General features: G+C 39.5%; 2 protein-coding genes across 2 annotated transcripts; one reads left to right on the forward strand and one right to left on the reverse strand.

Moving 5' to 3' along the window:
• The first annotated feature begins 5,995 nt into the window (after positions 1–5,995).
• LOC132618976 (GDSL esterase/lipase At1g28610-like) lies at positions 5,996–7,835 on the forward strand. Its single transcript, XM_060333964.1, has 2 exons — positions 5,996–6,775; positions 7,506–7,835. The coding sequence occupies exons 1-2, from the start codon at positions 6,710–6,712 to the stop codon at positions 7,818–7,820; spliced, it is 381 nt and encodes a 126-aa protein (XP_060189947.1). The 5' UTR covers positions 5,996–6,709; the 3' UTR covers positions 7,821–7,835.
• Positions 7,836–9,905: 2,070 nt separating this feature from the next.
• On the reverse strand, positions 9,906–10,553 carry LOC132620217 (probable leucine-rich repeat receptor-like protein kinase At1g35710). The gene is made up of 2 exons (XM_060334905.1): positions 10,313–10,553; positions 9,906–10,195 (listed from the first exon to the last, which is right to left on the reverse strand). Exons 1-2 carry the CDS (start codon positions 10,551–10,553, stop codon positions 9,906–9,908), a joined length of 531 nt encoding a protein of 176 aa, XP_060190888.1.
• Between the last annotated feature and the right edge of the window lie 16,519 nt (positions 10,554–27,072).

The following is a 27,072-nucleotide window of genomic DNA, read 5'->3' on the forward strand; positions in this document are numbered from 1 at the left end:
ATGCGCTCTGATTCGAAGTAGTAGCAGGGGCAAAAGAAAATAAAATGATTTAGTATTTTGAATGAATACCAAGAAGTATTAGCCTGAAGAAAATTAGTATTTTCAAAAGGAATCTAGGCGGCTCAAAGAAAAACTCTCCCTAAGGTTCCAAAAAGGATTTGTATTTATAGATCCAGATTAGGGTTTGCTAGGATTCGAAATTTTTGGGCGGGATTTCGGTCAAAATGCTCCACTCCCAAATCCAAACGTTCGGATTTTTTGGTGGATATTTCAAACGCTTGGTCAGAAAAGAAAGAAGGAGACAAAATCCCATTAAAACTTTGTACTCGAAAATGAAAAGGGACTGATAAAAGAAAATATTTGCACTCACAAATGGACAAAACCCATTAAGGATTTTCAGACCGAAAAGAAAATAGAAAGAGGGAAAATCACCTCTTCAACATTGTACCCTGATAGAGGAGGTACGACGCATTAAATTCCTTTCCCAAATCGACCGCGCATGGTCTGCGGGGGTGAAAAGGGTTCTGCGACGTGGCTACTTTTGTCGAGGAGAGAGAGAGAGAGAGGGAGAAGAGGGAGGCGCGGATGAATTAGGTTAGATTGATGAATAGAAAGGTTATGGGCCGGGTCAGTTCGAGTAGATTTAATAAATGGTGGGCTGATTATTATGGACTAATCTGAAAATATTAGTGGGTTGATTGGGCTCGGATTTGGGGCTCTCCATTGGGCTAAAAAAATATTTTCTTCTTATACTGTTTTAGGCTTCTAAATTTAAATAAAAGACCTTCATCAATTAACGTGTGCTAAAATATTACTTACTACAAAATATATTTATTACTACTCAAATAAAATTATACGATATCGTGATAGCCGTGAGATAATATTTTAAAGTTTAACAATAAGTAAATGCTATTGTTTAATTGCATAAAATATTAATGCGATGCGTAAGATGTTAAAGCGATCATGGCAATTGCAATAGTAATAATAATAATAATAATAATAATAATAATAATAATAATAATAATAATAATAATAATAATAATAATAATAATAATAATAATAATAATGATGATGATGATGATGATGATGATGATAATGATAATGATAATAGCTAATGACTATAGTAGGATAATGAAACGATGATATTAATAAAAAACTAATAATCGTAGTAAACTGTAAAGTATTGCCAAAAATATTAGAAGCGCAAATAAATATTTTGGAAGAAAGGTGGGACAAATTGGGTGTCAACAGGAACCGGTCCGGTTCAAAACGTCCAAAACCTCTCTTTTTTTGTTTTTTGTATAGTGTATATATATATATTAGTATTTATAAGTATATTGTAGGTATATTTACATATGTTATATAAGTTTATAAGTAAAGTTTATAAATTTACTGACTAACAGGCTAATAGCAAGTCAACAATACAACATATACGCGTGTGTGTCTATATATAAATATATATAAAGTTATATGCTTAAGTTATACTACATATACCTAAAATATAGTAAGAATATACTTATATATATCAATATACTTAGGTTATATAACTTACATATATATACATATATATGTTGAAGTTATATGTATAATATATATTATAAGTATATTCTTAGTATATTTTAGTTATTTTTCAAGTATATAACTTTCTAGTTTTTAATTTAAGTAGATATATCATGTATATTATAAGTATATTTTTAGTATATTTTAGGTATATTACTAACTTAATATAAGTAAAAATATGAACACAAGTAAATAGAAGAAAGCTCAATGAGCCATATATTTTATTCATTCTTGGATAACATTTATTTGCAAGTTGTAGTTTTATTTAACTTGCAAATAATGCATGAGTTGCAAAGAAATAGTAGAATAATAAAATCACCAATTCTCAATCATTTGGTGAATTTCCCCCATATCATATTCGGTCATGGAGATATCTTCAAAGTCTTCCATTTGGTCTGGTCCACTTGCTATCAAATCTTCAATCTCTTCCGCTTTGCCTTCCTCCGCTTCTAAGTTTTGGTTGGGTCGCTCCGATCTAATCCAATCGCGAATGCACACTAGTATTGCAAGCTAAAGCCGGATAATGAGTGTCTATGGTCTCCAATTTGTTGTCTTCCCTGGCTAAATGCACTCTCCGAAGCCACGGTTGATACTTGAACCGTAAGGATATCTCGAGCCATTCTTGAGAGTATCAGATGATTTGCCTTGTATTTCTTCCACCATGCTAAGACGTCCAGCGGATCTAGTTCCTTGATATCCACATTTGGCTGCATCAAATAAAAGTGATATTCATCAAAGTTTGCATTACAAGAAGGAGTTGGATGTGAATGTAAAACTTTTAAACCCGACAAGCCTTTTTTGCTACTTTGAGAAGTAGTAGGGCGTGGAGCAACGGGTGTAGCATGTTCTTCCAAACTAGAATAATGAGTAAAAACTTTTCTAAATTCATCATCAATAGTGGTTTCGGCTTCAACTAAAGATGGTTGAACTCGCTCTTCAATTTCTAAAAATGTATAAATTTGACCAACCAATGCTTTAGTATAAGATACTTTTAAACAAGGATTTAAAAGAGAACCCAATATAAATAAAGTTGGAATGGGAAAAAAATACTTCTTAAATTTTGTTGTCATATCAAAAATAGCCGCTTGATAACCGAGTTTATATTTATATTCTTGTAAAACTCTAGCTATTTCTGCTAAGTAGGCTAAAATTTCGGTTACCGTAGGATAGAATTGTCTAGAAAAAGCAAGAGTTGCATTATAAAAAAATTCCAAGAGTTAAACACATTCCTTAACATCTTCCTAATCCGTAAAATTTAACCAATTATCACTATTAATATTATATTTGTTGTGAACTTGTTGTATGGGAATCCTATACTCATATGCATGTTGTAGCATAATGTAAGTGTAGTTCCACCTAGTCTCAATTTCTACTTGAATTTTCCTAGGTCTAAGGTTATTTTCCACACAAGCATTCTTAAAATCTCTAATTCTTCCCCTATTAGCATTCCAAAAAAGAAACGCAACCGCGTCTCTAACCTTTTGAATAGGATCGTCAAAACGCATAAGACCATCTTTAACAATTAAGTTTAAAATGTGACAACTACATCTTACATGAAAAATATTTCTTAGCGGAGGGTTTAGTTCTCTTTTTAAAAGACCAATCGCCTTTATATTATTAAAAGCATTATCTAAAGCTATACAAAGTGTTTTTCTATAAATGTTAAAAAATCTCATAATAGTAGACATTGAAGCCGCTAAAATATTTCCATCGTGACGACCTTTTTCTTCATCATATAAAAAAGCTATAATTCTTTTTTGCATAACCCAGTTGTCATCAACCCAATGACATGTAATAGCAAAAAAATCTAACTTGTTAAGACTAAGACCCAAATCAGCGGTAAGAGAAACATTACAATTTAAAGAATTAAATACATGGTGCAAATAAAATCTATATTTTTTTATACAAATCTATAACATCCGTTCTACAAGTACTTCTAGGAATACCCTCAAATAACGGATTATAACAACGTTTAATGTAAGTAACAAACCCCAAACCCGAAGGAAAGGAAAATAGTAAAGAATCATAAGCTACCATTTTAACTATTTCTACGCACTCTTTTTTCTTGTCATACTTAAAAATTTTACCGGTTCGTGGGTTTATCGTCATTTGAATACCCCCCACATTTGAACCCGTTTGCTCTCCCCAAACATCCATATGTTTCTTTCTCATATGACCATTTAGTGTACCCATTCCACCATCCTTACTAGTTTCTTGCTTAAAAGTAAATATTTGTTCACATAGGGTACATTTAGCTGTTTGACTTTCCCTATCCTTAGTCATAAATTTCCAAATTTTAGTAGTTGACTTTCGAGTTCTAGGCGGTTTGTCTTGTGTATGTGATTGTGCAGGACATGTATCTCCTATGGGATTTTCGGGGGGTTGTGTTTCATCATCATCATCATCATCATCATCATCAATTTCATTAAAAGTATCGGTATAATGTTGTTGCATTGCCTCATGACCTAAAAGTGGATTATTTCTACCAATATCAATACCTAAATTAGGTTTTTCTTCCACAAATGTTTCCTCATTAAGCCCACGCCTAACAATACCACTACTACCGGCATCACGTCTAAATCTCTTCGCCATTATTAAATAGAATTAATTTAAATCACACTCAAATAAATCACAAGAAAATGAATTGCAACAAATTAAATTGCTATAATTAAATTATGTAAATTAAATTGCGAAAAATAAAGATAGAGTTGGAACGAAGGTACCAAATTGCCGGACTAATTTTCAACAAAGTGAAGGCGGCTATAATTGCAAATCCACCAAAGCTACTTCGGATTGTTGCAAAATCACCAACTCCACCAACAATATTATAATTGCAAAATTAATAATTGAAACTATAATAAGACTTTATAATATTTATTTGAGAGAAATTTAAAGTGGCTAATTGTTGCAAAGTAACTATAATTGAGAGATTGAGATTTGAGAGAAAGAGAAGAGTGAATTGGTGTGGATTAAAATGGAAATGGAGAGGGGTTTATACAGGGGTGGGGGATGGGTTAAAGTGTAAAAAAAAAGTTTGGGGGGTTTGGGTGGGGGGGGGGGGGGGGGGAAGAGTTGGGGACCATATGGCAACGACCATTTTTGCAAATGGACCATTGCCCAATGGTCCAATTTGGGCCCAATCCGCAACGGCTACAAAATAAAAAAATAAAAAAAATTTAAATTCCACCGGTTAACCGGTTTCGGTTTAACCGGTTTCGGTTTAACCGGTTTCGATTTCAAAAAAATTGGACCCGGACCGGTACAAAATATACGGTTAACCGGTTCAATCGGTTCCGGTTTGAACCGGTAAAACCAGACCGGTTGACGGGTTTAGAGTACAAGGTTGTGTTACCGACAAAAAATTATCACTACAGTTTATCTTTTCTTTAATTTTCTTTCCTTTCGAGCTGACCGGTTCTTTCAGAAATAACATCTCTATCTTCACAAAAGTAAAAGTAAAGTCTGAGTACATTCTATCCTTTCCAAACATCATTTGTGAAATTACACTGAGTTATATTGTTGTAGTACTAGAGCCTTGGTAATTTCAATGATTATATGAATGGAGAGAGAGAGAGGGGGAAAAGAGATAAGAGAGTTTTGCTTACAACTTTGCTTTGGTGAGCTTGGGATTATGTTTAATTTCTGTACAACCAATAATACAAGGTTAGTTTAAATCATCACATTGAACTAACCTGCAAAAACATGTAATTTTCTATAATACAATTAATTCGATAATTTAATATGTATCAAAATACACCTAGTTGAGTAGTTCAGGTAGGAATGGGAACAACTGATAGTTTGCCTAATCAACTTTGAGGTCTGTTTTTAATACATAAATGGTGATAGTTCAAATAGGAAAAGTAACAATCGATAGTTAGGGTGTGAAACTCGTGAAAAAGTGATAGTTCAAATGTGGTTTTTTATCATTGACTCTTATACGAAATTAATAGGTCATGATACATGTTTGCACATAGACTTCTCTTGTTTAACAACGATAATTGTTTGCACATAGACTTCTTTTACATAACCGTGATTGAGTAAAACACAAGTAGCTGATAATAGTTCAACCCGTATGCCAACAAGCTTGCCAAATGAAGGAAGAGGAGAGCACACTTCTATTATAAGTTGAAACATAATCGATCCCAGTGGCGGACCCAGGATTTAGTGGTTCTGGGTGCTCTCCTTAAAATCAATAAAAAATATATTGCTTTGAGTAGGATTTGAAATTGACTACTCGATGGCTTAACCTAATGCCTACAACCTTTTAACCGGAGCACCAAGATCTTTTATTGCCTCATGAGTGCTATTTATTATTTTATACCAAAACTTCAATATTTTCTATATGTATACGTAGAGTATCCGCCATGGTTAATGGGTGCTCGAGCACCAAAACTTAGCAGATGCGTCCGCCCCTGGTCGATCCTCATGGGATAGAGGGTTTGCAGATACTCGTTTAGATTCTCATAGCATTGTTACTGTTAAGTCACCTAACTATGGTAAAATGATACGATTTAGCATAAATATCATATGCAGATTCATGTTTACTTGCTATTATGCTCGTTGTCCATGTTGTCTTATGTTACCTTATTTGACACTATTTGCTCAAGCACAATAAGGAATAAAAGAACACTTTTAACACAAAATCTTAAAATGCACGAAGTACCAAAAAGTACCCTTCTAGCGGGGTATGCGCGGATTATGTGAACTCTTGAAATGCATCTCATTAAGGACAAAGTAGAAACATAAATATTAGGTGGATTAGATGTGGGTAACTTTAATATTTAAAATGGATTGAGTCAATAAATTTAAATATTTAAAATGGCTTGAGTCAATCATATGATTAAGGAATGTGTCATAGGCCCAATTCTCTCATCTCAAAACTAGTTACTAGTTCTAGTCTCTAGCTTTACATTTATTTGTTAAAAAATAAATATATTGTGCTATCAAGAATATAAAGTTATGTACAAATTTAATCATTTTGTTTGTTTTCTTACAATTCTATTTTCTCTTAGAACTTTCTTATGAGTGAAAATGTGTTTTAAATAATTCAACATTTTCTTGTGCAGAATGCAAAGATTTTCTGAAAAGTTCCCTTATTCTGTTTGGAGAAATTGGAGGAGATGATTATAATTTTCCCTTATTAGGTGGAATGCCCATACAAATGGTTCAATCAATGGTACCTCTAGTTATTAATAACATCGGCCAGATTATTAATGTAAGTTTCTAAATTCACTAGATTATGAGTTTTTGTTTCATTATTTGCCTTAACAATAGGAAAATGTTCAAATTTGTCTTTGTATTATCCGAAATTGCTCAATTTTGTTCTCTGTTACCTTTTTACTCATTCATACCTTTATCATTAGCAAAAGGTCATGTATTTGTCTTACCATTAACAGAGCTCCAAAATGAAATTGGTGGACTTCATGTGTCAAAATTTCCCTAATTTTCTTCCAATTTACTTCTCAATTGACTATGGATTAAAATTACTCTCATCAGGCTTGAGCTCCGTTAGGGGTAGAAATAGCACAAACTGGCCATTTCTTGACCATAATTTTTTTGGAAAAGCAGTCACTTTATGGAGCTTAAATTGCAATAGTGACGGTGTGTGTATATATATATATATATATATATATATATATAGGCATGGTGATCAGTTGGACCGTTGATTAATTAACTTACTCAAGGACATTATCTTAGTGTTTCACTTGTGGATTTGAAAGTAACTAATTTTCAATTACAGAGTTCGAAAGATGTGGCTATTTGTGAATTTTATCCCCATAGACATCTAAGACAAAATTGAGACTTTTTTATAACGGTAAGAGTAATATTAGACAAAAAAGTTTAATAGAGTCCACAACATCTTAATTTCGGATAGAATAAGTGCAAATTTGACCCTTTTTCCGTACTCATGATGATTTGCAAATTTGACCCTTTTATCCATGCAGGAAGTCATCGAACTTGGAGCTGAAACACTTATAGTTCCTGGAAATTTACCATTAGGATGTTTACCATCCTATTTGGATCGTTTTATGAGTACTAATAAAAATGATTATTATGATCCAAACACTGGTTGCATTAATTGGCTAAACGAGTTTTCTGAGTACCATAATGTGATGCTTCGAGTTGAACTCAATCGTCTTCAACAACTTCATCCTCATGCCACAATTATTTATGGAGATTACTACAATGCATTGATGCAACTTTACCTTTCTCCCCAAAAATATGGTGAGTCAGTTCTTAGTTTGAATCGTTTGATCTAAAACTTTAAAATACCGTAGAATAGATAATGTTGCTCATTTCTTTATACTTTTAACACGATCTTTTACCTATGTATATCTTTTAGACATATCACTGATAGTGTAAAAGATATTTACACAATTAAGTCAATCATCAGGTAAAATTTTACAAGTAAATTTTATGTAAGTATTAGTTGACAATCTTGTAAGAATGATAACTAATTAACTTGCTATTACAAATCAAACTATATTGATAGAATAAAAGATCTTCATACTATCAGTGTATATATTTAAGTTAAGAGTGATTTGCAAGAATGACCTCCATTTGGCCCCACGTAACAAAATTGTAGAAAATGACCTCTATTTCTCATTGGGATAAGTTGTGGACATAAATTTGTTTTGCCTATGAGGCTAGATTTTGTGACATTTCATACAATGAACCTGCTCAATCGGCCGCAAGTTATCGCAACTGAAACTCCTAACCAATAGACAACAATTATACTATCTTCACTGTCGGTAACTTCTTGAAATATTCAGAACTTTTGTCTCATAGGCAAAACTAACTTATGCGCACATTACGATTAGAACTTATATCCAATGGACAACAACAATTTATTTTTTAACAAACAATTGTTGAGTGGGGCTATAAATTCAAGATCACCTCTTATGATGTCCTATTTCAGAAATTTCTTGTTAACTGTGGTCCATTTTTTAATAATGAGTGGTAGTGAGGCTCAAGTCTAGAGCCTCTGTGTCAGCTTGTATCGCATACTATTTATTTTGTGTGAATCGTTTGATCTAAAAGCTTAACATGTTGTGATGTTGGAATGAAACATTTTCATTAACATACTTTCTAAGTAGAGAACTTCAGTTTCATGATCTTTTTTGTGGATTCAAGAGATCATATAATTGGGAATTTCAAGTTGATATTTCTACAAATGAATTTGTAGGATTCAGAAGTGCTCTTGTGGCTTGTTGTGGAGGAAAAGGTCCACACCAAGTTGATATTTCTACACAATGTGGCGACTCCTCTGCAAATGTTTGTGATGATCCATCAACATTTATTAGCTGGGATGGCATACACTCAACAGAGGCTGCATATAAATGGATGGCCCAAAGCCTAATTAGTGGCCCATTTTTCATTCCTCATATCAATGAATTATGCACTTTTCGAGTTTCTACAACATAAAAATAGCGTTCACTGATGTTTTTTGGATCCTGAAGCTTTATTATAATGATTATTTTTCAATGATACGGAGCGAAAAATAGCTACATATGTATTTTACCCTTCAACAACCCCTTGTGTGAAAATCTTATCATTGATGGGCAATGTTAGAAAGAACATACACCGTCAAGTCAAATTTTGTATGGTATTCTTTTCTTTTATTAGTCTGTTTAGAAAAGCATAATATCCTCCTATATTTGTAATATTTTAGTTTTAATCTTTCTGTTCTAATAGGAAATTTGTCTTTTAATCGCTTATATATCAACAATCATGACTTTCGTCCTCATGATATTTGATTAAGCTCATTTAACGTGTAATATAGAGCAATTCTTTTTGTCCAAAAGTTAACTAATGGTGTTAAAAATCGAGTTCATAACTATTGATTCCGGGTAAAATACGAATGATTCCTTACGATTGTGATCACAAGTTTACACTGAATTCACTATATATATATATGACTTTCGTCCTCTTGATATTTGATTAAGCTCATTTAACGTGTAATATAGAGCAATTCTTTTTGTCCAAAAGTTAACTAATGGTGTTGAAAATTGAGTTCATAACGATTGATTCCGAGTAAAATACGAATGATTCCTTACGATTGCGATCACAAGTTTACACTGAATTCAATATCTAATCTATATATATATATATAGAGAGAGAGAGAGAGAGAGAGAAAAAAAAAACTAGAATTTTTTTCCTATTTGATTTATGCTTTGATGAAGTGGGGCATGGCGGGACGTTAAATTTGGAGAACCACACAATACTTTATTGTAGATGAAAAACTGGCTCGACAGGTTCTTGAAATGACCCCGTGAGGGTATTTCACCATACAATTTCTTAACAGAAACATTGAAATACTTGAGGTATTGAAGTTTTTCCAAAGACTAGGGAATGATTCCAGATATATTGTTATGAGAAAGGTCTAGAAATTCCAAACCTACCATGTTGCTCATTGAGTTCGGTATAGATCCTTGCAATTTGTTGCGTCTCAAAGAAAGGTGCACCAGATTTTGCAATCCTCCAATTTCTCTAGGAATTCCATTTGAGAATTGATTCATTGACAGATCCATCAGTGTCGCAACCTTTAAATTTCCAATTTTTGGAGGTAAAGAACCACCTAAGTTGTTTGACGATAAGTCAAGAACCACTAGATCTTTAAGATTCCCTAAGCTTGCTGGTATATTGGAACTCAATTTATTGGAACCCAGATGTATCTCTCTAAGGGAAGTAATGTTCCCTCAACAATTTGGAAGAGATCCTAAAAGCTGATTTTGACCAAAGTAAATGTTACCCAATCTCTGTAATTTACATAGACTATCTCCAATAAATCCTATAAGAGTGTTTTCACTCAAGTCAAAGCTCTGAAGGTTTCTCAAGTTGCCAATAGATGTGGGAATCGATCCAGCCAAGTTGTTTCTACAAATTTCAAGGATTAATAAGCTACTTAAGTTTCCAACTCCATTTGGAATTCGCCCTTTGATTTTGCAATTATTAGCGGAAAAGCTTGTAAGAGATGTGGAAAGATTCCCCATGGAGACTGGAAGCATACCATCGAGAGGGTTCGAATCTAGAAAAGGATATGTTAAATTTCTGCAACTGGTTAAGGAGGTCAAGAAACTAAATGATGAGTCACTGGTTAAGTTTAAGACCTATAGATGAGTAAGATATCCAAGGGAGTTGGGAATCAAACCAGTGAGTTTGTTGTGTGAAAGCTCTAAAAGAGTAAGTTTTGAACAATTGGAGATTGAATGAGGTATAGACCCAATAAGATTGTTGAGGCCTATGATATAACTGGTTTGCGACACTTTCAAAGTGTTACTGCTAAAAGAGAAGCATCCTTTATATAGAAAGAAAAAAAAAATAGAAAAACACTTCTTTTAATAGGAAAAACTGAAAAGTCATTGTCATTTTAACCAGATTTCTCCAAAAAAAAGTGGGTTAGCCTGTAAGTTGCTCTATCTAGTAAAATAACATATTATTTTGTGAATGACTGTGGTTAATTATTTTTCTCGAAAATCCTGTGAACTTAGTGTAGAATCCATCTATTATAAAGGTGAAGAAACAGTGTCATTTTGATTCAGCAGGTACTCAAATATTCGAGATAATAAGCAAAGGTCCTCTTTTTTTTTTTTTTTTTTTTTATAAAAAAGAGGACCTTTGCTTATTATCTCGAATATTTGAGTACCAGCTGAATCTAAAATGACACATGTTGGCAAACTTCTCATCCAGTTTCATTGTCGGCTTGTCGCTATCAGTTCTATGTATGCACGTGCAACACACGTTTTTGTACTAAATTTATAGAGAATCTTAATTCTAAGTTCCCTCATTTCTATAATAGATAGAGAAAGACAAAAAAGTTTTGAGAAAATAAAGAGTTTTAGTAAATGAGGATAAAAAAGAGTTGCAACTATAAAAGCCCAAAATTGTAAAATGCCATCCTTTTTAGCTTTCCTATTTATATCAACATATACGTTTTATTTTTCATCTCAGCTTCTCCTTTTTTTTTTTAATCATTGTTTTGTTTGATACATAATGGAAATATCCATTGCTTTATAGTGTTCTTTAATAATTCATTTGCTAATTAAGGAAACTAGCAGGATCGGAGGAGTGCAAAAAAAGGAAAAAACCTTTCTCATGCCATGAAAATGTACCTGTTTACCCCGAATTTGGATAATCAATTAAATTTGTGAGTGCGTATAAGATATGTGGTTAAGTCTCAATCTACTTGGTGTAAGGAAGGTATAAATATAATACGATATGAAGAGAGAAATGATAATCGGCGACTTGCTATATACTTATATATTTACTAATGTATGAATGCTACTTGATTGAAGAAGTGCAAGAAATAAACACAACAGATATGACCGAAATCTGGTATTTGAGAGAGAGATTTTGTATATAAATTGCTATTACAAAGTGTTCTTGATATGAGGAAGCCAACCCCCTAAAAGGAGGCCAATGCCCCTTATTTATAATGCTGCCCCATGGGCTTCATACAACATAAGAAATAATAAAATAAAGAAAACGTTCTGAGTTGGATTAGGTTGGATTAGGTAGACCGTATGGTCTGACACCCGTACGATTGACAGTTGAACACAGCAGGACGCCATCGACGCGTGACAACTGCGCAACGGATCTCCCGGACTACCGACCACGATCAATCGGACACACAACCTCGAACAACCGGCCATGGAAGAACCGGACCAAATGACGCCCTTCCGTTGCTCCGGTCCAAATGCTTCCCCGGCTCAGAACGGGGACCTTCATGCGCGTTCTTGTCCCTTTCTTCCCTCGGCCTTTGATCTCTCCGATTTAGCGTATATCCGGTTTTTACCGTATACAGATAGTCCCCACAGTTCCCGGATCGTAGATTTTGTCGGAGTGCGGGGAGTGGATGAATCACTAAGCCGGTGACTCCTCTTTTCCCGTTGTTATCGTTTCGTTTTTGGCTGGAACAGTTGCCCCACGTTCTTCTGCCATCGGCCACGTGTCTCGTCTCGGATGGTCTGCTCTGACAAACCGGCCGTATGCATGTCGTTTCAAGTCATTCCTCATCAATTAAGGGGGCATGTAGCGCTCCCTGATTGGCCGGGGGATCGTAACCGTCACAGTCCCATGCCTATATAAGGCTCTTCCATTTCTTCATTTGAACATTTAGCTCTTCGATTAATCCTTTTTGCTTCAAACATTCTGCCTCTTACACATTCAATATCTCTATTCATAATCATCTGAAAAACTCGGTTCTTGTTGATCTGCTGCTTGCACTACGTGTAAAGGATCGATACCGCTACCCTCTCCCCTAGTTATTCTCGCCTGTTGCTGCTTCCTCCTGTTGTTTCTGCCATTTTTTGAACCTTTTGACTGTTCCCTTTGCTCTTTTGCCTTCCTTTTCGAACCCATACAACCTCTTCTTTTATTATTTCCAAATGTCTGAAACAACTTCTCATGATATTTCCTCGGTTTCATCTCAGGGAACTGAGGCTACCTCCCCTTCTAAGGCAAATGCCTCATTCGAGCCCACGGCCTCGGATATCATACCGGCCAAAACCAATTTTAACAAGGACTTAGAGGTCGAAAAACCTTCCTCCGTATCCGACAGAGGGTATGACGTGAGACGATACCCCTCCTCCATTACCGAGGATAGACTCGACCTTGTCCGATCTGACTGTGGATGGAACAATCGCCTGGTCCGAGTTTTTGCTCCTGGGCCCGATGAGTCTGTCACCGACCACCGGGAGGGTTTTTTGTATATCTACACTTATCCCTTCACTCTCAAGCTCGATCCTCCATAGATCCGGTCAATTTGGACATGTGTCGGACCTACGACGTGAACTTGGCACAAATTGGTCCGATCGTTTGGAGGGTTGTAGCATGCCTCCGATTGTTGGTCAACAATGCTGGTAAAGAGCTCACGCTGGCCCACCTGATACGCCTATACTCCCCGAGGCTGTTCCGGGGTGGCATAATAAAACTCGCCAAGCGTAGCCGGAATCCATTTTTCTCCAAAATGGATGAAGACAGAGACAGGGGCTGGCTGGAGCGATATGTCCGGGTGAGGACCGAGGACATCATTCCGGCCGACCACATGCCTTTCCCAGAGAAGTGGAACAACAAGCGTAAGCCCGACCCTTAAGTGATTACTTTTGTACGTTTCGTTAAATTTTGATCCCACATTCTCACCGTTTTTCTTGTTCATATCAGCCAATGGGTACATTCCTCTGGTCGTCCGGGACCTGAGAGAATGGGTCACTGCACTTCTCAGCCAACATGTTTACGATAACCGTGCATGGGGCCTCCTGTCACGTGGCCGATGGATCGTCCAGAACCATGGTAGTACTTTACTTCTTCCTGTGCTCACCGCACCTTCTGCTATTCGTATTCATTGCGTCTTTTGTCTTTCAAGTTTACCCAAAGGCTCGGTGGATCCCAGGCCTGAGTCGGTTATCGAACCCACAACATCGGCACCCGAGTTTGACTCAGCGGGTGCGTCCCGTGACCTTGCTGCTGCTGCTACTGCCGCCAAAAGAAAAAGGCCCTCGGATAAAGGGCAACAATCGAAGAAGAGGGCGAGGAGTGTCACTCGAACCTCACGAGATGAAACAGAGGTTGACATTATTATTCGAAGAGTCGCTACCGATACTCCCATGGCTCCTATCCCGGAGGAGGCTATCGCCGTTCCACTCCTTCCTTCTGCTGGTGAAGGACTTTTGGTTCCGGTTTCTCACACAGGTGCGGAAGAAATTCTTTCCCCAGTTCCTCTAAGGTCGATTGACTTCGTCGACATTTCAGGTGAAACTTCTTCTGAGGGAGCTCCCCTGCAAAGGACAAGAAGGCCTGGTGAGGCGGCTGCTGTTGAAGTCGGTCAAAGGACTGAACCGATCCCGGAGATCGAAGTCCCCATTGACGTTGATCTGACGCCCGAGCATGAGCCTGCTGCAACTACGGAGCCCCCGAGCTTTGCCGAAGATATTGAGGCTGCTCCAAGTTCCTCTACTCCGGCTCCGAGGCCTGATGAGTTCGATGACATGTTCTTGGGCATCCCTCCCGCTACCGGCAAAGCCGCGGGATTCGAGCATCTCCTTATCCCTCGGGCCATGAGGTCGGCCAGCCGGTCCTCCGAATCTGGGGCCAGGGACAGATTGGTGCGTATTTTTTCAGCCCCAAGCGTGGAGCCGAGAAGAACAAAATCGGTCGTGGTCACCGACCCCGAGGACTGTAGCTTCCTTTCTCGCCCGGTGGGCGTAGCGAGCTACCTGAGGTCTCTTGTCTCAGATTCGGACAAGCGGTAGATGACCGGGGTTTCCTGGCAATGCCTCATCAACGAGGGTATGCATGCGGGCAACCGGGTAAGATTTTTAGCCGTCTCTGCATACCTTTACTGAGAATTTTAACCTTGTCTCGTTCAAGATTTTAACTTACTTTCTTTTGCAGAGTGTGGTACTCGTCAATGAGGCCTTCGTCCGCACCCAGCAAGAGATGGACGATCTTAAGGGCCAATTGGATGCCCAGGGCCGGGAAACGGAGAAGTATCTGCACCTTCTTCAGGAGAAGGAGGAGGGGTTGAACCGAGCAGTCGATATTTCCAATCTTCGGCCCGAGCTTAATGCAGCGAAGGCCGAGAATCATCAGCTGAGGAGTGAACTGGCCGCCATGATCGCATACAACCGGAGCCTCGAAGCTGAGAAGATCGGCCTTAGCCGGGATAACGCCCACATTTCCTCGAGGCTCGGCGAGCTTGAAACCACCTTCTCCCAACTCCGGGAGGAGCTGGACTCGGTGAAGTCGGATGCGGCGAGCTTGGCCGAGAGGAATCAGCTGCTCGAATCTGAGAGTGCCCAATACGAAGAGCGTGCCAGGGTGTTCGAAGAGAAAACGGAGAGCAGGGGCCGGATATGTGATGATCTGAAGAATGAACTTAGGGAAATGGCCGATGCAAATGACACCCTCCAGGCCGAGCTTCAATCGGCCATCCAAATGCAGAATGTTCTTGGAGAGGCTCGGGATGCTCTAGCGGCGAAGTTAGCCCGGGCCGAGGCTGATTTGGACAAAGCTTGGAAGAGCGTGGAAGCCGCTAAGGCTCAGTCTACTATTGTTGGTGAGTACGAGAAATGAAAATATCGGTGGATCACTCTTGAGCAAGCCGGGCATGGCTTCACTGATCTTCCGGCCCTTATTGCCGAGGGTAAAAGGATCGAGGGAGAGGCTAAGGATGCTCTCGGTTCTGACTCTGAGCGGACAATGTCCGAACGTTCTGGCTCCAGCCATTCCGGGTAAGTAGGGCCTGTACTTGGCTTTTATCTTCATTTTATTTTTTTGCCTTTGTAGGACTTTGGTTTTTTGATGTAAAAACACCCCTTGTATAAATGAAAAACGAATCTTTCTTGTTCCTTCGTTTGAGTGTTCAATATTTTTTGTCCGTTTTAAGGATAAGAATTGTTGGTCCGTTTTAAGGACAGGCCGACTCGTAGTCATTTAGTTCACTGTGCCCGTAGGACTTACCTAATAGTTTGAGAACTTAGACGCCTTCGAATCACGATAGGCATTTCCTTAGGGCCGGTATTTTTCGGCAGCATTTTAGGGCCGGTGTTTATTCGGGCACCCGAATCTCAGCCTTGGCTGGATTTTGACGTAACATTCCCCGTTTGGGGAGGTTAGAAAATTTAGGCCCGGATCGTTGTGATCTCGCCGCCTTAGTTTGAATTTTTTAACGATTTTGGCTTGGTTCGCTATGATCTTGCCGCCCTTGTCGAATTTCGACCATAATGCCCGGTATAAGGCGTGTGAATGAAGTAGTGCCGAAATACGGCGGTTATCACCGAGGTAAAGCCTTTTAACGGGAAGATAACCAAGATATTGCTTATCCAAACTTTTCGATAATTTTTCATTGCAAAGTATTTGTGTACATGAGGACTTTGTTTCCTTCTGCTTTTGCCGTAGCAAGTACTAAATGGACACGATTCATTTTGATCGTTTGGTCCTTACACCGTAACCTATAGCAGAAGGTCCGGCCTTGCTTTTGCCGTAGCAAACACTTGGTGGACACGATTCATTTTGATCGTTTGGTCCTTACATCGGAACCTAACATTTTTGGCCCGGTTGGTTTGTTGGGGGCGGCCTCGGGCGTGTTAGTCCCCTAGCTCTTAGCCGGGCTGTAAGATCGGGTGAGTGCTATTAAGTCCCCACTCGTTGGGTATGACCCCGACAGTCCGGACGTTTGTCCTTTATCTTCGTCAAGTAACACGTTGTACTTGTTGGCTCATTAAAAACCTTATCGGAAAACCCATTTTAGGACAAAACCGCACTAAGGAAAAGAGTGCAACACGTGTTTTCAGATTCAGATTCCTTTCTTTGCCCGGTACTCCGTTTCCTGCAAAAACGAAAGGTCAAAAATAGAGAAACATGGGGTGTCTTTACCTCAGCAGTAGTATCTTTTCAGATGAGCCACATTCCAGTTATTGTGCAGCTGTTGCCCATCCATGGACTCCAGCTGGTATGATCCTTTACCCGTTACCTCGGTTATCTTGTAGGGTCCTTCCCAGTTCGGGCCCAGTTTTCCTTCGTTGGGATTCTTGGTGTTCAAGGTAACTTTTCGGAGCACCAAGTCCCCCACTTGGAAATGACGAAAATTAGCTCTCCGATTGTAGTACCTTTCCACCCTTTGTTTCTGGGCAGCAATACGGACCAACGCGTTTTCGCGAAGTTCGTCCGTGAGGTCGAGTCTTACGGCCATGACCTCCTCTTTTGACTCCTCGGTCATAAATCAGAACAGGAGGGTCGGTTCACCAACTTCTACGGGGATAAGAGGATCAACCCCGTAGACCAATGAGAAGGGAGTCTCCCCAGTGCTTGATTTCGATGTGGTTCTGTAAGCCCACAATACCTCCGGTAATATTTCTCTCCAATGATGCTTTGATGCTTCAAGTCTTTTCCTCAGGTTTTGGATTATTGTCTTATTCGTGGATTCCGCTTGGACGTTTGCACACGGGTGATATAGAGTTGATACAATTTTTTTGATCTTCAACCTTTCGAGAAATTTGTTGAATTTGCCACCCACGAACTGGGGCCCGTTATCACAAGTTATCTCGGCGGGGATGCCAAAGCGACAGATGATGTGATCCCATATGAAGTCAATGACCTCCTTTTCTCTGACTTTTTTCAAAGGCCTGCGCTTCAACCCATTTGGAGAAATAATCAGTCATAAACAAAATAAAACGGGCTTTACCTGGTGCCCATGGTAATGGACCGACGATATACATCCCCCATTTCATGAAAGGCCAGGGTGACACCACCGAATGCAACAACTCCCCGGGCTGATGAATCATCGGAGCATGCCTCTGACACCCGTCGCATTTACGACAAAATTCTTCGAGTCTTTTTCCATTCGATTCCAATAATAACCGGCCCTGATAATCTTTCGGACCAAAGCATCAGCACCGGAGTGATTGCCGCAGGTTCCTTCGTGCACCTCTCTCATCACATACTCCGTCTATCCGGGACCCAAAGACTTGGCCAGGGGTCCGAATAAAGACCGCCGATATAACTGGCCGTCCACCAAGCAAAAACGGGCAGCTTTGGTCCTTAGTGACCGTGATTCTTTTAGGTCACTTGGGAGCTTACCATCACGCAAGTAGTCGATGTACTTGTTGCGCCAATCCCAAGTTAAACCCATTGCGTTTACTTCGGCGTGTCCGTTTTCTATGGCCGTGTTTAACAAGTGCACCGTTGCCCCGGGGTTGATTTCCACCCCTTCGACCGAGGATCCCAAATTCGCTAATGCATCGACCTCGCTGTTCTGCTCCCTCGGTATGTGCTGCATGGTCCATTCTTTAAACCGATGTAGTACCACTTGGGTTTTTTCAAGGTACCTCTGCATCCGTTCGTCCTTGACCTCGAAGACGCCGTTCACCTGGTTTACGACCAAAAGCGAATCGCACTTTGCCTCGATTATTTCGGCCCCCATACTTCGAGCCAATTCCAAACCTGCAATCATAGCCTCATACTCGGCTTCATTGTTAGTCAATTTAGCAGTTCTAATGGATTGTCGAATGGCATCCCCGGCCCGGGTTCTAAGGACGATCCCTAGTCCAGAACCTTTGACGTTCGAGGCCCCGTCCGTGTGCAGAGACCAAATGCCCGAGGCCTTTCCCGAGGTCAGCAGAAGCTCTTTCTCGACCTCGGGGACCATAGCTGGGGAAAAATCTGCCACGAAGTCGGCCAAGATCTGGGATTTGATGGCCGTTTGAGGTTTGTACTCGATATCATACCCGCTAATTTCTACAACCCATTTAGTTAACCTACCCGATAATTCCGGTTTATGCATGATGTTTTTCAGAGGGTAAGTAGTTACTACATGTATTGGGTGGCATTGAAAGTAGGGCTTGAGCTTTCTGGAAGCGCTTACCAATGCCAATGCTAATTTTTCCAAATGGGGATAACGGGTCTCCGCATCCCCCAAAGTTCTACTCACGTAATAGATAGGGAATTGTGTACCTGATTTTTCTCGAACCAAAGCGCCACTTACCGCTACTTCGGAGACAGCAAGGTAGAGAAGGAGCGGCTCGTCCGCCTTCGGTGTGTGCATCAGCGAGGGGCTAGACAAGTACCTCTTCAATTCTTGTAAAGCTTCTTGGCACTCCGGTGTCCAAGCAAAGTCGTTCTTCTTCCTCAGTAAGAAGAAGAAACGATGACTCTTGTCCGAAGACCTCGATATGAAGCGACTCAATGCTGCTATCCTCCCGGTGAGCCTCTGTACCCCTTTGACGCTATTCACTACTTCGATATCCTTGATGGCCTTGATTTTGTCCGGGTTGATTTCAATACCCCGGTTTGACAACATGAAACCCAAAAATTTACCGGACCGGACACCGAAGGCACATTTTTCCGGGTTAAGCTTCATGTTATACTTGCGGAGCACATCGAAGGTTTCCTGCAAATGCTTCAAATGGTCCTCTGTTAACAACCATATCGTCAATATAAACTTCTATTGTTTTTCCTATTTGTTCTTCGAACATCCCATTAACTAGGCGTTGGTAAGTTGCACCGGCATTTTTTAGGCCAAAAGGCATTACATTATAACAGTAAGTCCCATAACGGGTGATGAAGGACATTTTCTCTTGATCCTCCGGATGCATCCGAATTTGGTTATACTCGGAGTAAGCATCGAGAAAACTTAACATCTCATGCCGGGCCGTCGCATCGATCATTCTGTCGATGTGAGGCAACGAAAATGAATCCTTCAGGCATGCTTTGTTTAAATCCTTATAATCAACACACATTCAAAATTTATTACCTTTCTTGGGCACCACTACCGCGTTAGCAAGCCAATCCGGGGACTTTACCTCCCGGATAGAACCTATTTTTAAAAGCTTCGTTACCTCGTCTTTTACGAAGGCATGTTTTGCTTCCGCCATGGGCCTTCTTTTTTGCTTCACCGGGGAAAACTTCCCGTCTAAGCTGAGCTTATGAGTTGCTACTTCCGGTGATATACCTGTCATATCTATATGGGACCATGCGAAGCAATCTGCGTTAGCGCGAAGAAATTCAATGAACTTGTTCCTGAGCTCCCGGGTAAGCCCCGTACCCAGGTATACCTTTCTGTCCGGTAGGTACTCGAACAGGATGATCTGTTCCAGCTCCTCTACAGTTGACTTGGTTGTATCCGAGTCATCTGGCATGACGAACGATCTGGGTACCTCGAAATCATCCTCTTCATGTCCTGGATCTGACCCGGTGTGCTTTGATTTCTATTTGGTGTCCTCTCCTCCGGTTACATCTTCTTCCTTCTGAACCGATTATTCGGGTCGAGGCGCTGCTTCCTTTACTGCGAACATCTCCCTTGCAGCGGGCTGTTCACTTTGGATGGTTTTTATCCTTTCCGGGGTGGGAACCTTTAGCAGCTGATGCAGTGTTGAGGGCACGACCCTCATGCTATGTATTCAGGGTCTGCCCAGTAGTGCGTTATACTTCATGTCCCCTTCGATTACATAGAACACCGTTTGCTGAATGGTGCCATCGACGTTCACAGGTAATGAGATCTCCCCGTTTGTGGTTTCACTCGCCATGTTGAACCCGCTGAGTATCCGGGCTACTGGTACGATCTGATCAAGCAGCCCTAGCTGTTCGACCACTCTCCACCGGATGATGTTGGCCGAGCTACCTGGGTCAATCAAAATACGTTTAATCTTAGTTTTAAAGATAAGTACAGAAATTACCAATGCATCATTGTGCGGTTGAATGATGCCCTCTGCGTCCTCGTTGCTAAAGAGATAGAACCCTCGAGTAAGGGATCTCGGGCGCGCTTTTCACGACCAATAGAAACCTTGGCCCGTTTCATCACCGGCCCCCGAGGGGCATCGATACCCCCAACTATCATGTTGATTGTATACTGGGGTTCTACCGGCTCGACCCTTCGATGAGCCTCCCTTTCCTTGTAGTGACTTTTGGCTCGTTCACTCAGCAAATCTCGGAGGTGACCGTTCTTCAGTAACCGGGCTACCTCTTCTCTCAACTGGCGACAATCCTCGGTTCTGTGACCATGGGTTCTGTGATATTCACACACCATGCTCGGGTCCCGTTGGCCCGGATCCGACCTTAGAGGTTTCGGCCATCTTACATCCGGGACGCGTTTGATGGCCGAGACGAGGCCCGAAGTACTAACGTTGAAGTTGTACTCCGATATCTTTGGCAAACCCTTGTTACCAGCGGAGCTTCCGGCATCGCTCCTGAATGAGAGACCCCGGCTGTTTGATGGGCGCTCGACCCATTTACTACCCCGACCTGAGAAATGGCTTGGGCTCACCCTTGACTTTTCCGACCTAAAACTTTGCCTCTCCGAATGGGAGTATGGCCGATACCTTTCCTTCGACGATTCGGCCTTTGTTTCGTAACCCTTCCTTGGTTCTCAAAACTTTTATTCACATTTATTGGCCCCGGGGGGAGCTCGAATTGATCATCCTCCACCCGAATATTCGACTCGTACCGGTTATGGACATCGGACCATGTCACAGCCTCGTATTCCAGCAAGCTTTCTTTCAATTTGAACGAAGCTGTTGAACTTAGAACATTGAGCCCCTTTGTAAAAGCTTGCGCAGCCCATTCTTCTGGAACCGGGGGGAGTTCCATCCGTTCCCTTTGGAACCGGTTGACGAACTCACGCAGTAACGCATCGTCTCTTTGGGTTATACGGAAAATATCGGCCTTGCGGGCCTGCACCTTTTTGGCACCGGCGTGGACCTTGATGAAGGCATCGACGAGCATTTCGAAGAAGGTGATCGAATGCTCGGGTAGATAGTCGTACCATGTCAATGCTCATTTTGACAGAGTTTCCCCGAACTTCTTCAGCAGTACCGATTCAATTTCATCCTCCTCCATATCATTGCCCTTTATGGCACATGTGTATGAGGTCACATGCTCGTGCGGGTCCATTGTGCCATCATATTTCTGGATATCCGGCATTTTAAACCTCTTCGGGATTAATTTCGGGGCATCACTCGGAGGAAAAGGCCTTTGGATGTACCTCTTCGAATTCGGCCCTTTTAGTAAAGGCGGAGCCCCCGGGATTTGATCCATCCGAGAGTTGTATGTTTCGACCCTCTTCTCGGTTGAGTCTACCCGTTTCGCCAAAGTTTCGAGCATTTTTAGAACCTCGGTGGAGGACCCAGCTCCGGATCCATCGCTCTCAATGACGCGTGCCTCCTCTCTTCTAGGTTCGGCAACACCGCTCATTTTTTCCGGGGTCGTTGTATTCCCTCCCCTTTGCAACCGAGCTATCGCGATTCCCTGTTCGGCAATCGCCGCTCTCTGCTCTTGCAACATTTCAAAAATTAAACGTAAGTCAATATTATCATTGGGTGTACCCAGTTCCTTCCGGTCCTATGCCCGGGACAAGGTAACAGAATTGTGGGTATTTTGCGGATCAGTGGCCGGTAAGGTGGCATTCTCCTGGTCTACGGCGTTTTGTTGGTTGAGGCCCTCCCTCGAATTAACGGGGTTAGGATCAGATGGGTTTGGTGGTCCTCGTGGACCGCTTCCTTCGTTTTCTGCCACGATTTCGTTGTTGTTGACGTGACCGGATTGCCCACTGTCAGCCATTTAGTCCGTTTTCTCATATACGAACAGAAGGTGTTTTTGATTTAGATGGGTAAGGTAGAGATCAAGACAAAAGACCACTATTATCCTAGCCCCACGGTGGGCGCCAAACTGTTTACCCCGAATTTGGATAATCAATTAAATTTGTGAGTGGGTATAAGATATGTGGTTAAGTCTCAATCTACTTGGTGAAAGGAAGGTATAAATATAATACGATATGAAGAGAGCAATGATAATCGGCGACTTGCTATATACTTATATATTTACTAATGTATGAATGCTACTTGATTGAAGAAGTGCAAGAAATAAACACAACATATATGACCGAAATCTGGTATTTGAGAGAGATTTTGTATATAAATTGCTATTACAAAGTGTTCTTGATATGAGGAAGTCAACCCCCTAAAAGGAGGCCAATGCCCCTTATTTATAATGCTGCCCCATGGGCTTCATACAACATAAGAAATAATAAAATAAAGAAAAAGTTCTGAGTTGGATTAGGTTGGATTAGGTAGACCGTACGGTCTGACACCCGTACGATTGGCAGTTGAACACAGCAGGACGCCATCGACGCGTGACAACTGCGCAACGGATCTCCCGGACTACCGGCCACGATCAATCGGACACACAACCTCGAACAACCGGCCATGGAAGAATCGGACCAAATGACACCCTTCCGTTGCTCCAGTCCAAACGCTTCCCCGGCTCAGAACGGGGACCTTCATGCGCGTTCTTGTCCCTTTCTTCCCTCGGCCTTTGATCTCTCCGGTTTAGCGTATATCCGGTTTTTACCCAGTACGGATCACATTCGAAGAGTAATGAGGTAAAATTTCAGCTCAACTCCTTTCCTCGATAGCGCTACTAATGACAGTTAGTTCAAATACCACCTATGTATCTGATTAGTATATCTTAAAACATTGCACGTAGCCACTCTTTTCTATGCTTAATATTTTTCTAAGGTGGACAAAACATGTTTCCTTTCTTTTCTGGGCTTTCCGAATGGCAGTAAGACTTGAACTTAGGACGACTTGTTTGTTTTGTGGAGGGATTGGTGTTCATCGTGTGATTTTTTTTTTTTTTTGAACATACAATTTAGGTAAGCGACTATATCTTTGGAGGGATACTTGATGGTTCCAGCTTAACCAAAGAGGTACTTATGCAGGTGCAGTCTAAGTTATTTTATTACGTACAAGCTATGAGGGCTACACTTACCATTAGTATTAAATATTTTGCAATATTTTTCTTTAGAAATACAAAATATGCAGTTTTTGAATGTATAATCCAACTGTTGATCATGTAAAAATTGATTTCTACACTGTGATAACTTATTATTTGTACAATCATTGGTTCATTGAAATATAAGTTCCTTCAAAATTCTGCAGAAATATCCTTGTGAGTTTTTTTTTTTTTTCCACTCTTTCCTTGACATACAACACAACTCAGAATATGGCTTATACCCATGTGGTCATGTGCTATGAGATACTTTCAGTTTCTTTATCCAAATTAGTCACTAATCCGGTTAAATTTAGTATTTTTAGGATTTGGACCATAGTGTTTGAAAATCAATACGTACTTAATATATAAGATTAAGTAAATCATGTAAACCACATATATTATGTATATAGTTGAAAGTGAAGATTTCGCTTAAAAAACTTTCTTTTGTTCGTATAGTTATTCTGGGAGTTGGAAAGCTAAGAAAGTAAGTTTGAAAGCAAACAAACCACAATCATGATACAAAACTGCAGTATATTTAGGAAATGAAGAGCTCTGCTAGAGATATTATCCTATCATAGTAAGATATAAAGACTCCACTTACATAGCTAGAATTGCCAAAACCGGGTAAAATTGTGGCACTCATATATGGTTTACGATGTAGCAATATCTACAAAGATTTGGTAACGAAGATAAGTAATAAATCATTTTTGCTGCCTTTTAAGCATTTCGTTGGATTTCGAACCAATAATGTATGAATGAACATGATCTAAACGAAGGGAATTTTTGTTGTCTTTATGTATTTATGTATCAATATTTATCTTCTTAGTTGCTACAATAGATCATTATGCATCTGTATTTAATACCAGATCAATCTTTTGAGGTTTTTGTTTTACCACATTACGTATAAGAGGTTGCAGAGTCTGCAAGATGTGTGTGCATGTTTAGAGCAGAGGCAATTCTTGATCAAAGATTTTGCATATTACGATTATGGTAACCATGCAGCAAAATCATCTCACAGGTTTAGTAAATTTCTGTTTGCAGGCTCCGAACTCATTGTGGCTTCAGTTCAAAGCATATCGGTTAAGTGCCAAATGGAAATATAGATTTGCTTTCACATCATGCTAAATGGAAAGTTTCAAGTGCCAAGTTAATTGGACTAATTATACATATTTGTACGCTTATCTACAAAAAATATCTCTTATGTTTCAACCAATTTACTACAAGAACATATTTTAGATTCACTCTTTTATGAACATGCATTAAGTCTTGCTTGTGTTTATCTTACCATGCTTGCATCATATTATAGTTTCCTAAAGCTTCCAAGAAATATGAAGATCTTCAAATACTCGGATCACCTGTAGAGCTATACAAGTGACTATACTGTTTATGTCCTTGATGACATACTGTGTGGACTAAATTTTTATGCAGACATTTATGATCCCAGGAACAGTTTTCATGTCACTACTTGTTGGATTTGTTTTTGGAGTCTTCAGAGGTGTAGCACTGGTCGTGTTCACCGCTACTGCAGGTGCATCATCTTACTATTTCCTGTCCAAACTGATCGGGCAGCCCCTCGTGTTCCCTCTATGGCCTGATAAGTTAACTTTCTTCGGTGACCAGGTGGCTAGAAGAAAAAAGCGGCTGCTAAATTACATGCTTTTCTTGAGAGTTACACCGATACTACCAAACACATTCATCAATGTTGCTTCACCGATCGGGGATGTGTCTTACCATACATTCTTCTTTCCAACTGTGATTGGGATCATTCTAGCTGCTTATGTCTCTGTCAGGGCTGGAATAACTCTTGGTGAATTGCAGTCAGTGGGTGATCTGCGTGACATGCATTCTATAGCTACTCTTTTCCTTATCGGTCTTGTAACTGTTACGCCCATATTGATTGGAAACAAGAACTATAGAGCTCAGCATCATCAGAAAACATTGTGAAGTGCCACTAACTTTCCTTGGCATGACTTCATTATCTGTACAGATTAGCATTAGACAGTTGCATTGTGCTCGAGTCACAGCGGCGGAAAGATATGCAACTATTGAATTTGATCTTGAAGCATTTGTTTAGCTATAAATTGCAAAAATAAAACAAAAATGGAAAAGAATCTAATGTCATTTGAAAATATTGATATGTAAGATCACTACAACATAAGACATCTATACCTACGAAATCTAAGCTATGAATTTAAAATTCGTAGCTATTACCTAGTAATAGCCACAAAAATTCAAACTTCATGGCTATTTAGAAAAAATTGTAAAATTTCTTAGCTACGAAAATCAAATTGACAAAGCTAATTCCTTATTTTTGCTATAATTGCTAACAATCGTGGCAATAATTACCTAAATAGCTACAACTTTATTGCTACAATAAAATTTTGTAGCTGATCATAAGTTTTCGCCACGACATAAAAGTTAATGTAGCAATAACAATCTTTTAGCCACAATAAATTATTTGAAATTAAATATTGTAGCTAAATAAATATGTTTGCTTCAAGTTATAAAACTCGTGGCAATAGTTAAATGATATAGCCACAAATTGTTTGCTACAGTAAAATTTTGTAGCTAATCATAAGTTTTTGCCACGCCATAAAGTTATTGTAGCAATAGTAACTTTTTAGCCACAATAAATTATTCGAAACAAAATATTCTAGCTAAATGAATATTTCTACTTCAAGTTCTAAAAAATTGTGGCAATAATTAAATGATATAGCCACACATTTTCTGCTAAAGTAAAATTTCGTGGCTAATTATTACATTTTTCCATGAGTTGAAATTTACTATTGTAATAATAACCTTTTAGCCACAATAAATTATGTGAAACAAAATGTTGTAGCTAAATAAATATTCTTCCTTAAAGTCAGAAAAAAATATTGCAAAGTTTAAATGATATAGCCATAGATTTTTTGCTATAATCAAATTTCATAGCTAATTATTAATTTTACCATGAGTTGAAACTTATTGTAACACTAGTAACCTTTTAGCTAAAAGAAGTTATTTAATAGCTAAATAAATATTTTTGCTTTGAGTACTAAAAAGTTGTGGCAATAATTGGATCGATAGCTATAATTATTTGTCATGACAAAATGATATAGCCATAGATTTCTTATTGTGATAAAACTTCGTACCTAATTAGTATTTTTTTTACCACGATTTGAAATTTGTTGTACCAATATCAATCTTTTAGCCACATTAAATAAAAAATTTCTTACACTTTAAGCTACCATATAAATAGTACTAATATAA

This window comes from Lycium barbarum, chromosome 11 (genome assembly GCF_019175385.1).
Source record: "Lycium barbarum isolate Lr01 chromosome 11, ASM1917538v2, whole genome shotgun sequence".
Lineage (NCBI taxonomy): Eukaryota > Viridiplantae > Streptophyta > Magnoliopsida > Solanales > Solanaceae > Lycium > Lycium barbarum.

What these genes read in the sequence shown, in the direction of transcription:
- LOC132618976 (XM_060333964.1), top strand. Translation starts at nt 6,710, where the DNA reads ATGCCCATACAAATGGTTCAATCAATGGTACCTCTAGTTATTAATAAC. An exon ending in ACATCGGCCAGATTATTAAT is followed by an intron (nt 6,776 to 7,505) that starts GTAAGTTTCTAA and finishes TTATCCATGCAG; the next exon opens with GAAGTCATCGAACTTGGAGC.
- LOC132620217 (XM_060334905.1), bottom strand. Translation starts at nt 10,553, where the DNA reads ATGGGGAATCTTTCCACATCTCTTACAAGCTTTTCCGCTAATAATTGC. An exon ending in ATGTAAATTACAGAGATTGG is followed by an intron (nt 10,196 to 10,312) that starts GTAACATTTACT and finishes CCAATATACCAG; the next exon opens with CAAGCTTAGGGAATCTTAAA.